This window comes from Protopterus annectens, chromosome 7.part1, assembly GCF_019279795.1.
Source record: "Protopterus annectens isolate FY-2018-M chromosome 7.part1, PAN1.0, whole genome shotgun sequence".
In the NCBI taxonomy this organism is placed as follows: Eukaryota; Metazoa; Chordata; order Ceratodontiformes; family Protopteridae; genus Protopterus; species Protopterus annectens.
Genome location: NC_056740.1, coordinates 258,400,977 through 258,414,353, shown reverse-complemented (window position 1 = coordinate 258,414,353; position 13,377 = coordinate 258,400,977). Strand labels below are relative to the sequence as shown.

The 13,377-nt window shown below is 40.1% G+C and overlaps 1 protein-coding gene across 1 annotated transcript in view; it reads left to right on the top strand.

Moving 5' to 3' along the window:
- The window catches only part of TRPM1 (transient receptor potential cation channel subfamily M member 1), an 841,064-nt gene that overhangs the window by 297,087 nt on the left and 530,600 nt on the right, over positions 1 to 13,377 (top strand). Inside the window, exon 13 of the mRNA XM_044078483.1 lies at positions 7,941 to 8,081. Within this exon, the coding sequence (XP_043934418.1) occupies positions 7,941 to 8,081 (141 nt within the window). The remainder of the gene's footprint in view (positions 1 to 7,940; positions 8,082 to 13,377) is intronic.

Here is a 13,377-nt window from a genome sequence, read left to right as displayed (position 1 = left end):
ATGTACCATTTAGGGTATAGCACAAGTAGAAATTGCACAAACTTGAATATTCACATTAACAGGTACCCGTGAAGCAAAAACTACATTCAAGTTTCAGGACAGATGATGATTTGGATATTGCACTAATGTATGCTACCAGTAGTAGTGATCTTAGAATAAATGGACATGAGTATGTCATTTACTGGTATATTCAGTTAATTGGTTGAAAGATCAGAATGGTTTCTGGCACGCCTGTTGTTCAGCAATCTGTGGATAAGGGGAAAAGCTTCTACTGAGCCTGGAAGTCTTACAGTGCAAGAACATCTTATGAATTACAGACCATATGACCATACAATCATATGGTCTGTAATTCATAACTTTTTCCTTTTGTTTAAATATAACGTAATTGTCCCTTCACCTACATCTTCACACTCTATACCTTCTCTCAGCCATTCATTGAATATTCTCTGAAAAAAAGATTTTTGCTTCTCCCTTCATTTGAATGCAAGACCATAACCCAACCCATCTGAACCTGGTGCACTTTTTATTTGCATATCGTAATACTTCTTCAAGTTCATGTATTGTTTTTCTTACTCTAATTATTTTTTTCTGTCCTGTTATATTTTATTAACCTGTCATACCACTTCTCTCTGCTCTTCCCTTGCCTTTAGTTCTACTACAAGCACTTTAGTCCCAAGCATTAAAAAAATACTGTCTCAAAGACAGGGACTGAAGTGCCTTGTAGCTCTCATACAGGGTGTCACTTGTGCACCAGCTAAAATCTGAGTTTGGGTGAGCAGCTACCACTCCTTCCTCAAATGCATTATTTGTGATTATGCAACATAAGTGCAACTGTCATGGGAAAGAAGTAGATGGGAATTTAGGTTTAGGGAAACAGGAGTTTTAAGGTTAGGGAGTAGGGGGTTTAGATTTAGGGAGTGGGAAGGATGTTTTAGGTTTCATAGGTTCATAGGTGTGTACTAGGCTAATGGCCCTGGAGCCTTTACAAGCCTAGCCCATAGAAGTGCCCTGGCATTGTGCCACTTGACATTAGTTCCCAGTGCCTCTATCAAGTAGAGCCACTGGAGTGATCCCCGGAGTGAACTTTCTATTTCCCATCCACTCATCAAGATTTCTCTTGAAGAGAGCCAGTGAGGTGCTCTGCTTGACATGTATGGAAAGTCTATTACAGACCATGGGCAGTCTCTGGGTTATGAACCGGTCCCTCCAGCATGTTCTGTTGATTATGGTAATGAGGTTGAAGTCTCTGGAGTGTGTTGTGTGGAGGGATTGGTATTTCTTTAGATGTAACATTTCTAACAGAGCTAGGTCAGACATGGCTTTATAAGTCAAGCAGAGATCGCCTCTTAGTAGATGACATGAGACAGAGAATAGCTGGAGTTTTTTGAGTCTGTCCATGTAGAACATGTGTTTAAGGCCTAGGATCCTCTTCGTAAAGTACTTTTGTGGCCTCTCCAGCTGTTGCTGGTGTGTAGTGAGGTACATGCCAAACAGGCATTATACTATGTGACTGGTCTAATGAGGGAAGAGTAGAGAGAAATGATGACCTTTTTCTTCCTGGATGCAAAACCCTTGGTAATGAGATGTGCCACATAGAAGGACTTTCTGACCACAGTGGTAATGTGATGGTCGAAGGAGAGGTTGCTGTCAACCTATGACCCCAGATCTCTTATAACGCCTTCAGTGTTCAGTTGACTCCCATCGATGTGGTAATTAGTGAGAACTGAGTTTTTCCTAAAGGGGATGATGATGCATTGTTTTGGCATTAAGCTTGAGGCCATGATTTCAACCCCAGTCTTTGGTCTCAGCGAGGCTTTTCTGTAGGATATCTGCATCACTTGGGGAGTTATTAATGGCTCCCAGCTTGCAGTCAGATTTGAAAGGGAGTTTTAGGGGTAGGGACATATCTCTCAACCATCCAGATTTTTTGCAAAATGTCTATATCTTTGTGTCTTATTTTTGGTTTATTTTTCTTAAAATTGTGGTTTTTCTGGCAAATCATTGAGGAATAACAGACTATTGAATTTCAGACTTCATGTCTTTCATAAAATCCATGCAAATACAAAACCTGTTATTCTATCAACTTTCTATGTTAGTAAGAGCAATATTTAAAATGTATTCCTGTTTTTGGGCCTTTGCCCCCCCCCCCCATTATTTGTGGCTTATGTTGGGAAGTATGGTTAGGGAACAATTGGGGAATTTAGGATTAGAGAGTGGGAGGGGAGTATTAGGTTTAGGAAGTGAGGAATGAGTTTAGAAACTGTTTATAAGTTTTAATGATACAGTTAGGGATATGGTATAGAGTTTTACAGTGTCAGGTGTTAGGAGGGCTATGTAGTTATGGGAGTTCAGGCTAGTGGGAATTCAAGCACTTGCATTTACCGGTTCGGTGAACCAGTAGTCACAAAAGTGCACTTTCATTTAAGTGCACTTTCTTGTAAATGGGGTCTTACTTTTCCTTTTCAAAAACATGAGCTTTCAATAAGAAAAAGTAGACCCATATTCATATAGGTACTCCATGAATCCCATGGCGCTCAAAACAAGGCTGACACATATCTAAAGTGTCTTGCATGGACTACCTATACACATGGGTATTAGTCCATAATGTCGGTGTCGTGGAGCCTATGAAATATTAGAGACAGTGAGAAGACCCAGGACCTCTAGACTGATAACACACACCACTGTGGCTCTAATTAGCAATTAGAATTTATTGCAGACACACATTTACTAATGGAGTTTCATCCCCTAATATTTTCTTGGAATTCACTTAGCAATAAGCATGGTGATTTGGCAGTCTTCATTTATAACAAATGCACAGCTCCATGATGCTTCATTTCTAAATTTATGAGTCAGTCCACCATCTTGATTTGCTTCATTTGCATACTCTGCACCACTCATTTTAATAATGTTACTCATTACCATGTCATTATATAGCCATTAGCATATACCTCAGCCTGCTCTGCTGCTCAGATTCCCACCACAATATGGCAAAGTTTTCTGAATGCCAGTCATTGTTGTGTAGCAATACAATACAATGCTCTCTTCTTTCTCCTTATTGTCACTTATACTTTATTTTGTTTCTTTGAGAACTGCGGTGGTGGTGCTGCGGTAGCATTGTCGCCTCACAGTAAGACGTCCTGTTCGATTCTCATCTAGAGCGTCTTCTGTGTGGAGACATACGTGAATGGGCGTACCTTCGTTGAAGGTTGTCCGTCAGGACCGGCAACTCGGCACGTAAAAATCTACTGCCAATCATTAGCGGACCGGAGTTCCGCTGTGGCAACCCCTAACCGGGAAAAGCCGAAAGACAGAACAACAACAACCTTATTTTGTTTCTTTCTCTACTCAGTTGATCATTATTTTCCTCTCATTGCAATTCTGGACAATTAAACTACCAGTAGCCTTCTTTATTACATTTTCTGCAAATCATAATATAATTTCTACTAGGTCCATGTTTCCCACATTGTGCATGTTTTTTTTCTACAGTTTTGCCCTAAATGAGATTCATTTCTAAGCAAATTCAGATCTTAGGCCATCCCCATTACTATACATTTCCCCAGTAATCATTGTCATGCTTGGTAAAGGAAATTAATTTTCTTTGTTTTGTATTTAAAGCAATGCAAATCTCCCATATCACATTACTAACATTTTTCATAATTTCTTATTGCATACATAAATTGACAACACCCTGAAAATTACTGTCTAACTTTATCTTCTGTAACATGTGCAATTAAGAGCTACACAACCAACTTCTTTTTTTTTTCTTATAGTAAATGTAATCCCGTAAAACTGTTGTCCTTCCCTGGTCACAAAATGCCTTCTATCATGACTATCTAAAAAGTTTCTGCCAAAGCAAAAGTCTCAAAGGTAGTTTTTCAGAAGGACTCGTCGTTGCCCGAATGAATTAGCGCGTGCATGTTTTTTACAGTAATCTCCAAAAGGGTTGTAATTTATCAATAACCCATGTCTGGGTGTATGTATTACAGGATTTGCCCACGATTGGCGTGGATCATGATGTTAAAACTCCCTCTGTCATAAGGAAGGAGGAAGACTCTGGAAGAATTAAGTACGAACCCTTGTTTCATCTGTGCAAAGACTTCATTGTCTCTGTGATCTCCAAGACTAGCATACCTTCTTCTGTGCATCCCTGTGTTCATCTTTTTAAGGACTATCTTTGATAGGTTAATATAAACAAGGGGTTGAGAGTTGGCATAATGATTAATGTGTTTACCTTATAAACACAGGATACAGGGTTTGATTTTTACCTTTGAAATGGGAAGTTTGGCTAGACTTAAAATGGCCCATAAGAGCAAACAGCCTAGTACTAACCTATGAAATGCAGTTCCACTGTACCAAAAGTATTTTTGTTAGTCACCCTCCATAGTCAGATACATACCCAGTACCCTAAGAATCTTCAGAAATGATCCTACATGAAAGTATACCAAAGAAATCCACCTGCACTACCCCCCCCATCATCCAGTGCAATCTTAGATGCACATTGATCCATTAAGTCCATACCACCAAGTTAATTCCCACAGATAAACTTACCATAGCTATCTGATCAAAGATAAGCAGCCTGTATTAATTACCTTTAACTCCAGGATATACCTGACTGCAACAAAAGCTAAGTGCTCTATTTTTATAAACCATAACTCAAAAATATACTTGGCTTCTCTGCTAAAGGTAAGCACTCCTTTCCCAATTACCCTGCACTACCTGCTGTCTGTTGTTGCATAGCTTCAGCTGTTCAACTGCTCCTATCATTGCTAATTCATGTATAGGCTCTTAGGAGATTACTAGGCTAATGGCTCAAGAGCCCTTACAAGCCTAGCCAATATAAATCGATTTTGCCCACTATATGGCCCCTAAGGGTTAGAGGATGGCATAGGTTTATGCCATGGCTTGAGTATTTTACAAATTGCTCCTGTCCATAAGGAACATAGGTGCTACCCAGCTGTGGATTTGTGAGTCCCCATTCATTGATCCAAACTATGTTTCATAGGTTCATAGGTTCATAGGTAGGTACTAGGCTATTGGCCCTAGGGCCTGTATAAGCCTAGCCAAAAAGATACCCTGGCTTTCGCCACCCAAGAAAATTATTTTCCTGTGCCCCTGTCGAGCAGAGCCACAGAAGTGATCCCCAGGGTGAATTTTGTATTTCCCATCCAATCACCAAGATTTTTCTTGGAGTGCTAATGAGGAGCTCTGTTTGACATAGATAGGTAGTCTGTTCCAGAGTATGGGAAGTCTCTGGGACAGAAGTCTATCCCTCCAGCATGTTCAGTTTATTGTGGTGACAAGGTTTAGGTCCCTACAGCATGTAGCTCGGAGGGATTGGGATTTCTTTAAGTGGAGCATGTCCAACAGCTCTGGGTTTGACATAGCTTTGTATGTTAGGCAGAGATCGCCTCTGAGTAGGCGATATGTGACGGGTAAAGCTGGAGTTTTTTGAGATAGTCTACATAGGGCATCTGTTTGAGGCCAGAAATCCTCTTTGTGAGGTATTTCTGTGGCCTCTCCAGTTGTTGTAGATATCTTGTGAGGTACATACCAAAAGGGGCGCTGTACTCTATAATGGGTCTAATGAGTGATGAGTTGAGGGGGAACAATGGCCTCTTTTTTTCTGGATGAGAAGCCTTTTGTGATGAAGTGTGCCACGTAGAAGGATTTCCTGACCACTGTGGCAATGTGATTATCAAAGGAGAGACTAATGTCCACCTGTGTCCCAAGGTCTCTTATCACACTTTCAGTGTTAAGTAGACTACCACCTATGTGGTAGTTCATGGGTACAGAGGTTTTACCAAAGGGGATGACAATGCACTTTTTGGCATTGAGCTTCAGGCCATGGCTTTGAAACCAGGCATCTGTCTCAATGAGGCCCTTTTGTAGGATGTCCACATCATTAGGAGTTTTAATTATGGCTCCCAGTTTGCAGTCATCTGCAAACTTCATTAGCCAAAGACTGTCTATGTTAGCCTGTACTTCAGAGAAGTAGACACCAAACAGGAGAGGACCCAGGACTGAACCCTGTGGTACTCCACTTGTCACTAGTCTGAAGTCGGATTGGGAGTCTGCTACTTTCACAGTGTGGGTTCTGTCCATGAGCCAGTTGGCAACCCATCTTGTGACATAGGGATTTATACCTAGTTTTGTGAGTTTATCTATAATTCCAGAGTGGGGGATGGTGTCAAAAGCCGTGGCGAGATCTAGATAGGCTGTGTGAACCACCTTACCCTCATCTATGGCTTTGGTGACTGCTTCAAAGAAGTCTATCAGGTTTAGGAGACATGATCTGCCTTTTACAAACCCAAACTGGGTGGGGTCCAGAGTTTGGAGATTACCAATGTCTTTGTTTATGAGTTCCTTGATGATACGTTCCATGGCCTTGCAGACCAGGCTCGTCAGGCTAATGGGGTGGTAGTTCCCAAAGTCTGTCATGGCTCCCCCTTTGTGGAGTGGGATAACCATCATGGTGCACCATTCAGTGGGCACAAAGCCTGAGGTGAGGCTATGATTGAACATGGTACTTAGGTGGGGTGACAGTTCATTCTGTAGTTCATGTAGAATGCAGCCTGGGATATTGTCAGGTCCCATGGATGCTGTGTTTTTGGCTTTGCAGAGTGTGTTTTTTACCTTTGTCTGTTTAAAGAGAGACAGGAAGGGCTCTGTTTAACGTGAATAGGAAGCCTGTTCCAAAGAAAGGCTAAACTCTGGGATATATATCTGTCTCTCCAGCATATTTTGTTTGAGTTGCTGAACAGGTTTAGATACCTAGATCAGGTGATCCTTGTGCTGTTTGTCTTGTGGATGTGTATCAGCTCTATCAGGGCTGGATTTGGGAGTGCTTTGTAGGTTAGGCATAGGTTACCCCTTAATCGTTGGAGCATTTTAATAATAATTTGTTGCTCTCCAATTACCTTTTCCACTATTTGCCTTTTAATACATGTGGTGCCACTCAATTACTAATTGTTTTACTTTGAACTTTGTTATATTGATGTACTGCTATCCGTTGATGTTTATTGGCACTGCTATTTGTATGGATTAACTGCTGCCATTAGGTGCCTTGCATTCTTTTCTTTACTGTTAGTATATATTTTTTTCAGATCAAACTGGTGTCACAAGAACATAAATACACGTGGCTGATTGCTGAGATTTTTACATGGCAGTCAGACCACTTATTTCTCAGTGTTATGCTTGCTTACTTCCATTTCAGTTGCTATTACAAGAGCACTGTGCTTCACCTTGCAGCAGCTATTAGTACTGCATCAATGTTACTTCTATCCACTGATTCTCTGCTTATGTTCCTTGCACTGTAGTAGAGGTTATACCTGCAGGTAGATTGTTATACATTGTACTTAATGTGGAGGTCAGTACTGCATTACCAGTATTCACTTCCTCAACGCAGTTCAATGTACCTTTGTGGAATGGACTAAAGTGCTTGCATCAGCACTTTATGTGTAATATACATTGTAGCAAGCTGCTTGCTACACAAAATTTATTTTTTTATTCTCCTCAATCAAGAGGTAAGAAGAGCCAGATTAGAGTTTACAGGCCATTTTCTTTTGCTCCTCAACTTTGTGTTGAGAGGCAACAGATCGAGAGATTGCAGAACGGCACTGGGCTCTAGATGTGCTATCTACAGTTTAAACATCAGGTGCCACAAGAAAAGGAAATAACGTGAGATTTCATGAGAATACAAAGTGCTGCACAGAGAAACTAATGAATCAGTAGTGAACATAAAACAGAAACAAACAACGTACTTAATTCATGGTTTCTTTATAAATAACTCTTTAGGGGATTAGCTTATACCTAAATAAGAACGTTTGTGTAGGGAATAATTTGAGACTTTCATGATGCTCTTTTTAAATTTAGACTCTAACCTTTCTTTTTAAAAGTGATGCAACAATTCTTGAAAAAACTGTCTCCTTTCTGTTTTATAGGGAAATCTCCCCCCTGATTATCATATCAGTCTGATAGATATTGGTCTTGTACTTGAATACCTCATGGGTGGAGCCTACCGTTGCCACTACACACGAAAGAGTTTCCGAACGCTGTATAATTACTTGTTTGGACCTAAGAGGGTAAGATTCATTTTCATCATACATGTTACAAAACTGACTAAGATAAATTCATCTGGTAAAGTGTATGCAATTTATTGAATTATTCTGTAGGCTAAGCATATCACTGATTAAGCATTTGTCAATAATGAAGGCAGCATTTCAGTTGTTTTTATTACTTTTTGGTGTATCTGCCAGCTGATAGCTGACATGCCTTAATGTCAATTGTCAGGATAGTCATCTGCTGTTCCTCTAACCTTGTGCAAAGTTGTAACTGTGGTCACACCAGGAGATGCAGGGGGATATACAGAAAAATATGTACTGCCACAGTATGCTGAATACCACAGATTTAGAGCGGCAGCGCCCATTGCTGCTTAGCTATGTCTCGTGGCTAGCACAGAGGCAACATTCTCTGTAAAGGGCTGCACTCTAAATGATGACAGCTATGCTAGTAGCAATCAGCACAGTACTGCAGTGGTCATGCAGCTGATGTAAGAGGCACAATGAGGTGGCATGCTTTATGGTATGAATGTTTGTCCACACAGCAAAGTGCCATATAAATGCAACATAGGCACTGCTAGCAGGCTACATTACAGAAGCACAGTGAAGTCCCAGTTCACATCATCTTTCAAATGGGGGAAGAGAGAGATAGTAAAAGGGCAAGAATAAGCAGGGGAATGCACATAAGGCTAATGTAAAGGAAAGGTGGCTGGAGGGATGAGAAAAAGGACATTATCTTCCCCGTAAGAAGTACCCCTTTTCTATTTTTTTATGAAGGAAGAAGAAGGGATGATAGCAAGGAGCATGTACAGGGGGGAAAAGGTAATATTGAAGGCACTGGCACAGACAGGCAAACATGAATTATTAATAATGACCTGAGAACACTTCAGAAGACAATCTGGTGAGGAAGATTTGGGACAGACAGGAAGAAGGTAAGAGGAAACGAATATGTCCTGCAAAGAGGTGGATGGATTGTGTGAAAGAAGATCTGTGACAGTCAGGCATGAGTGTTGAAGAAGGCAGGAGTGTGGCACTGAATCGAGAGTGTTGGTGACAGTTAACATGATACCTCGACCCCATGTAGAAAAAATGGGAAAAAAGGGGGCTGATGATGATGATGATGAAGAAAACTTCAGCAAGACCTTAACAGTACTATTATATCTATTATTTACTAAGTTGGCTAAATATGGTGAGATTCCTCAACACTGGAGGCATACACTTATTAATCCTGTCTTTAAAGGAAAGGGGAGTAGGGTAAACCCAGAGTCATGCAGACCCTTAAGTCTACTTGTTGTGGAAAAAATGGAGAAGGTAATATTGGATAAGTTATTGTCACAATTGGAAAGGTTGGGACATGAAACCATATGTCAACATGCATATGTTGAAAATAGATCTATTACCACCTGTAACATGATGTTCTATAACAATATAATAACAGCTATGAATGAAAATTTATGCTGTGATATAATTTATGTAGATTTAACTTCAGCATTTGATAGAGTTGTACATAAAATAATGATCAATAAATTAGAACAACTAGGTATCAATGTACTCTTTATAATATAGATAGCTGCATGGCTTATAGCAACTGGACAGGTAAAATTCTTGGCTACAGTCAGTGTCCCACAGGGCTCTGTCCTAGGCTCATACAGATTGTATCTTTCAGATCTATCCATTTCATCTGAGGTGTTCTACAGTGTGTATAAAGATGACTTGAAATTGGGTAAATTGATTACATATGTTACAAATACGGCATGTCTTCAAAAAAAACTTGCTAAATTGACCATTCAGACACAGGAGAATAATATGATGATAAATATATCAAAAGCAAGCATATGACATTTGGCAGACATAAATTGAAAGGGGAATATTTAACACAACACACAGTGATTGAAACTGTACATTCATTTAAGGACCTGTGTCTATAGGTAGAGTTTTTCTAATCATATCAACCAGTTGGTTAATGATATTTATGCAACTATAGGCTGTATGAAGATATTTATAAAGTCTAGGAAGTCATAAATGATGAAGACATTGTTTGTTATTTATATTAGACCTAAACGTGAGTATGGAACAACAATATGGAAACCTTAAAAGAAAACAAGCATGTGTAAACTGGAAGAGTACAGCGGAAATATGCCAATGGCATCCATGGATATGAAAATTTAAGTTATTATGAAAGACTAAAATATCTGCTCATACAGATATTTAAGAGGAGACCTAATTCAGGTACTTAGGACATCTAGAGATAACTACCTCTGTGAATGTTCGGGGTTTTCAAAAAGTAGTAGAGAATCATCAGACAACATATGTAGAAGATTCTATAGGAATGAGAAGTTTACTAACTGGTTCTCTGAAACAGCAGATAATGCATGGAACAGACTACCAGATTACATTAAAGCAAGCACTAGTTAAGATATTTTTAAGAATAGACTGAACACTTATTATGAGAACAGCTGTTTTGGTATATTGGCAGACTAGAAGGGTATTCATGCCTGTGCTTGAAATATGTGTATGTATCTATGTATGTATGTATGTATGTATAAAATGTAGACACAGACAGAGAAGGCATGGACATAAAAGGGGGAACACCACTAGAGAGGTAGGCTAATTGGTGATGGAGAGGGCTGAACTACAGACTTGGTATGTCGGAGTTGCAGACTGATTTGGGGAGTAATACACACGTAAAAGCAATGTCACGATGGGAGATGTGATATGAAGAGGTGACCCTGCACAACTCACCAAAAAGTCATTCACCTCTGTGACCGACATCCTGGGCAGGCCCCACCTGTTTTGACCCAATGAATGTGGCTGGATGTGCATGCAGCTTTATTGTTACTCAAAGAGGCACTCCAGGATCCCGCTGCAGATATCAAGCAGCCAGCCAACCTAGGCCATGACCAGCCACCCAGGATGATCCTTTTGGTCAATTTCTTGGGGAGAAGCCTCAGGTCCCCTCCTGAGAGGTGGCCATGGAGGACACAAGTGAGCCCTACTGGTGACTTTCTGCTTAGGGAACCTTCATCCCTCCTGCAGGAAAACAGGCTTAGGAACTGCTGATGACCAGGTAACATTAGCTGGTTCAGGCCCAAGTGGCTGCCACTACAGCTCATCCTGCTCTGTAGTCGTCCCTGTAGCGAGAGATAGAGAGAGAGAAAAAAATAAAAAAGAGGCAAAAAATATCATATTAGAACTCATGATACACACCTTCCTACTACACTTCTCTTACCACCTGCAGTGCCTGCACCTTCTTCTTAGGCATGCTTCCTGATTTAATTTTTTATTTCTGTGGTGCTGAAAGATATAGAACAAGTGGTAATCATTAAATTTTGTCCCTAAAAAAAGGAAAAGACTGCAAAAGATTAAAGTTAGAGCACTGCAGGATAAAACCATTATAAAGTGTTTACAAAGAATGCTATCCCCCAATCACTGTCTCTCAGTGATGACTCCAGAACATTTCCTGATGTGGGTCTCACCATTGGTATCAATCAGTGGATGTGCAGGTCAGGGTCCTCCCATAAGTGGCACTACACTCACCACACTGGTGGTATTCAGTATGCTACATGGCCTATATGAGGAACTGGCTACACCATCCATCAGACAAGATGCCTGTGGTCCTAGATGGTACACCTGGCTAGCATTCACAACCTTGAAGTTCAACTCTGATCCTGCAGGATGTGATCTCTAATTCCTTCCAACCTTATAGCCATGTGCATAGCTATCATGTAAAACCTCTCAGGATTAGTTAGTAAATGCGGAATTGTTCAGCATCATGTTTAGTCACTCCTGTGTCATGGCACTTTGTATAAATCATGCTGCTAAGTGAAATAAGAGACCAGTATGCATTATTGTCATGGTCAGGGCATTTCAAATGATCCTTCATGGTTCACCATTGGATGGTTAAAGACTTTTTCTTTGTAATTTTTTTTCTCTTCAGCAGACACTGACAGTGAGAATCAGTAAGGGATACAGTATGTACTTGCTCCTCCTAAGAAAAAGAGTTGCGCTTCATTTCACCTGACAATGAGTTATGAAAGAGTATGAATATTCAGGCTATAAAAGAACACTGATAACCAGACACACACCTTGACTATCATTTTATCCATTGTTTCTTTCTTAGCAGTTTTATGGATCTCAAACTTGCGTGATACTGGCATCAGCTAAAGAACCTAAAGACATATCACCAGTGATGCCAATGGAAAATTCTACCCACCTAATGGGAATAGAACCACAGTACCATTAGTATTCCCACCAAGGTTGGTGTCACCAAGGTGAACATAAACTGGAAGATACACGGCTACTTGACTCTTGACTTCTCTGACTTTAAACTCTCAGATTAGTCACAACCAGAAATTCCATAGCCCTCAAAGGAAATGCTACAAAGACATAGTGAAAACATACAAGAGGGAACAGATGTGAACATTATACTTTTGGAAAAGCTGACAGCCTAATGATTTCTGTAGTGCCATATTTGCATTAAATGGGATGTACTTTGAAAAGAAATTCCTTGTCTTTGAAGCTGAAAATAGTTAGCACACGAAGAAAGCATAAATAAACTGTGTTCTGGACTGAAAGTGTCTGCAGCCTTTTTTGTTTTGTGATTTTAAAAGTTCTTTATTAACGTTTATGATACTGAGAACCAAATGCGTCATGTGGGAAATTGGTCTTTTTTGCAGATGGACTTGCAGTTCTGTGACTGAATTAGTGAACCACGTCGGCACCTATTATTGATTCATACTGTTACTGTTAGTCAGAGAAGTTATAAATGATGATTTAAAGAAGTAAGCCCAATCACAGTGAATGAGATATTGGAACATATTGACTACATGAAAATAACAAACAGGAGGACAGACAAAACATGTTCTTGGTAGAGTTCTATGTCCACCTGGATATGTTTGACATAACACCAAGAGCATGGACACAAATGACATGCAGCAGTGTTCCCGGGACCCTGTATAACTGTAACACTTCTTACCAGGCATTATAGATTGCACACTGATTGGATTTCTGAAGGTCTGCAAAATATATGTACCGAGTACTGGCAAACTTCCTCCAATATCTGTATAAGGATAAAATGTTGAGCCACTGTTCCTGTGTCATGGATGGCAATATATTTATGGTCCTCCTCAATCAGAGGCTCAGCTATTACATGAAGCCTCTTTCCATAACCATTTCATAGGTTTTCCCAAGGAAGATGAGAATCATGATTCCTCCGTAGATGGAACACTTTGCCATCTCACCTTTTTGAAAAAGAGGACCAAAACACCAGTTTACCAATAAAGATGTAGTCTCTCCACCTTCCATGAAACACTGAAAAGGA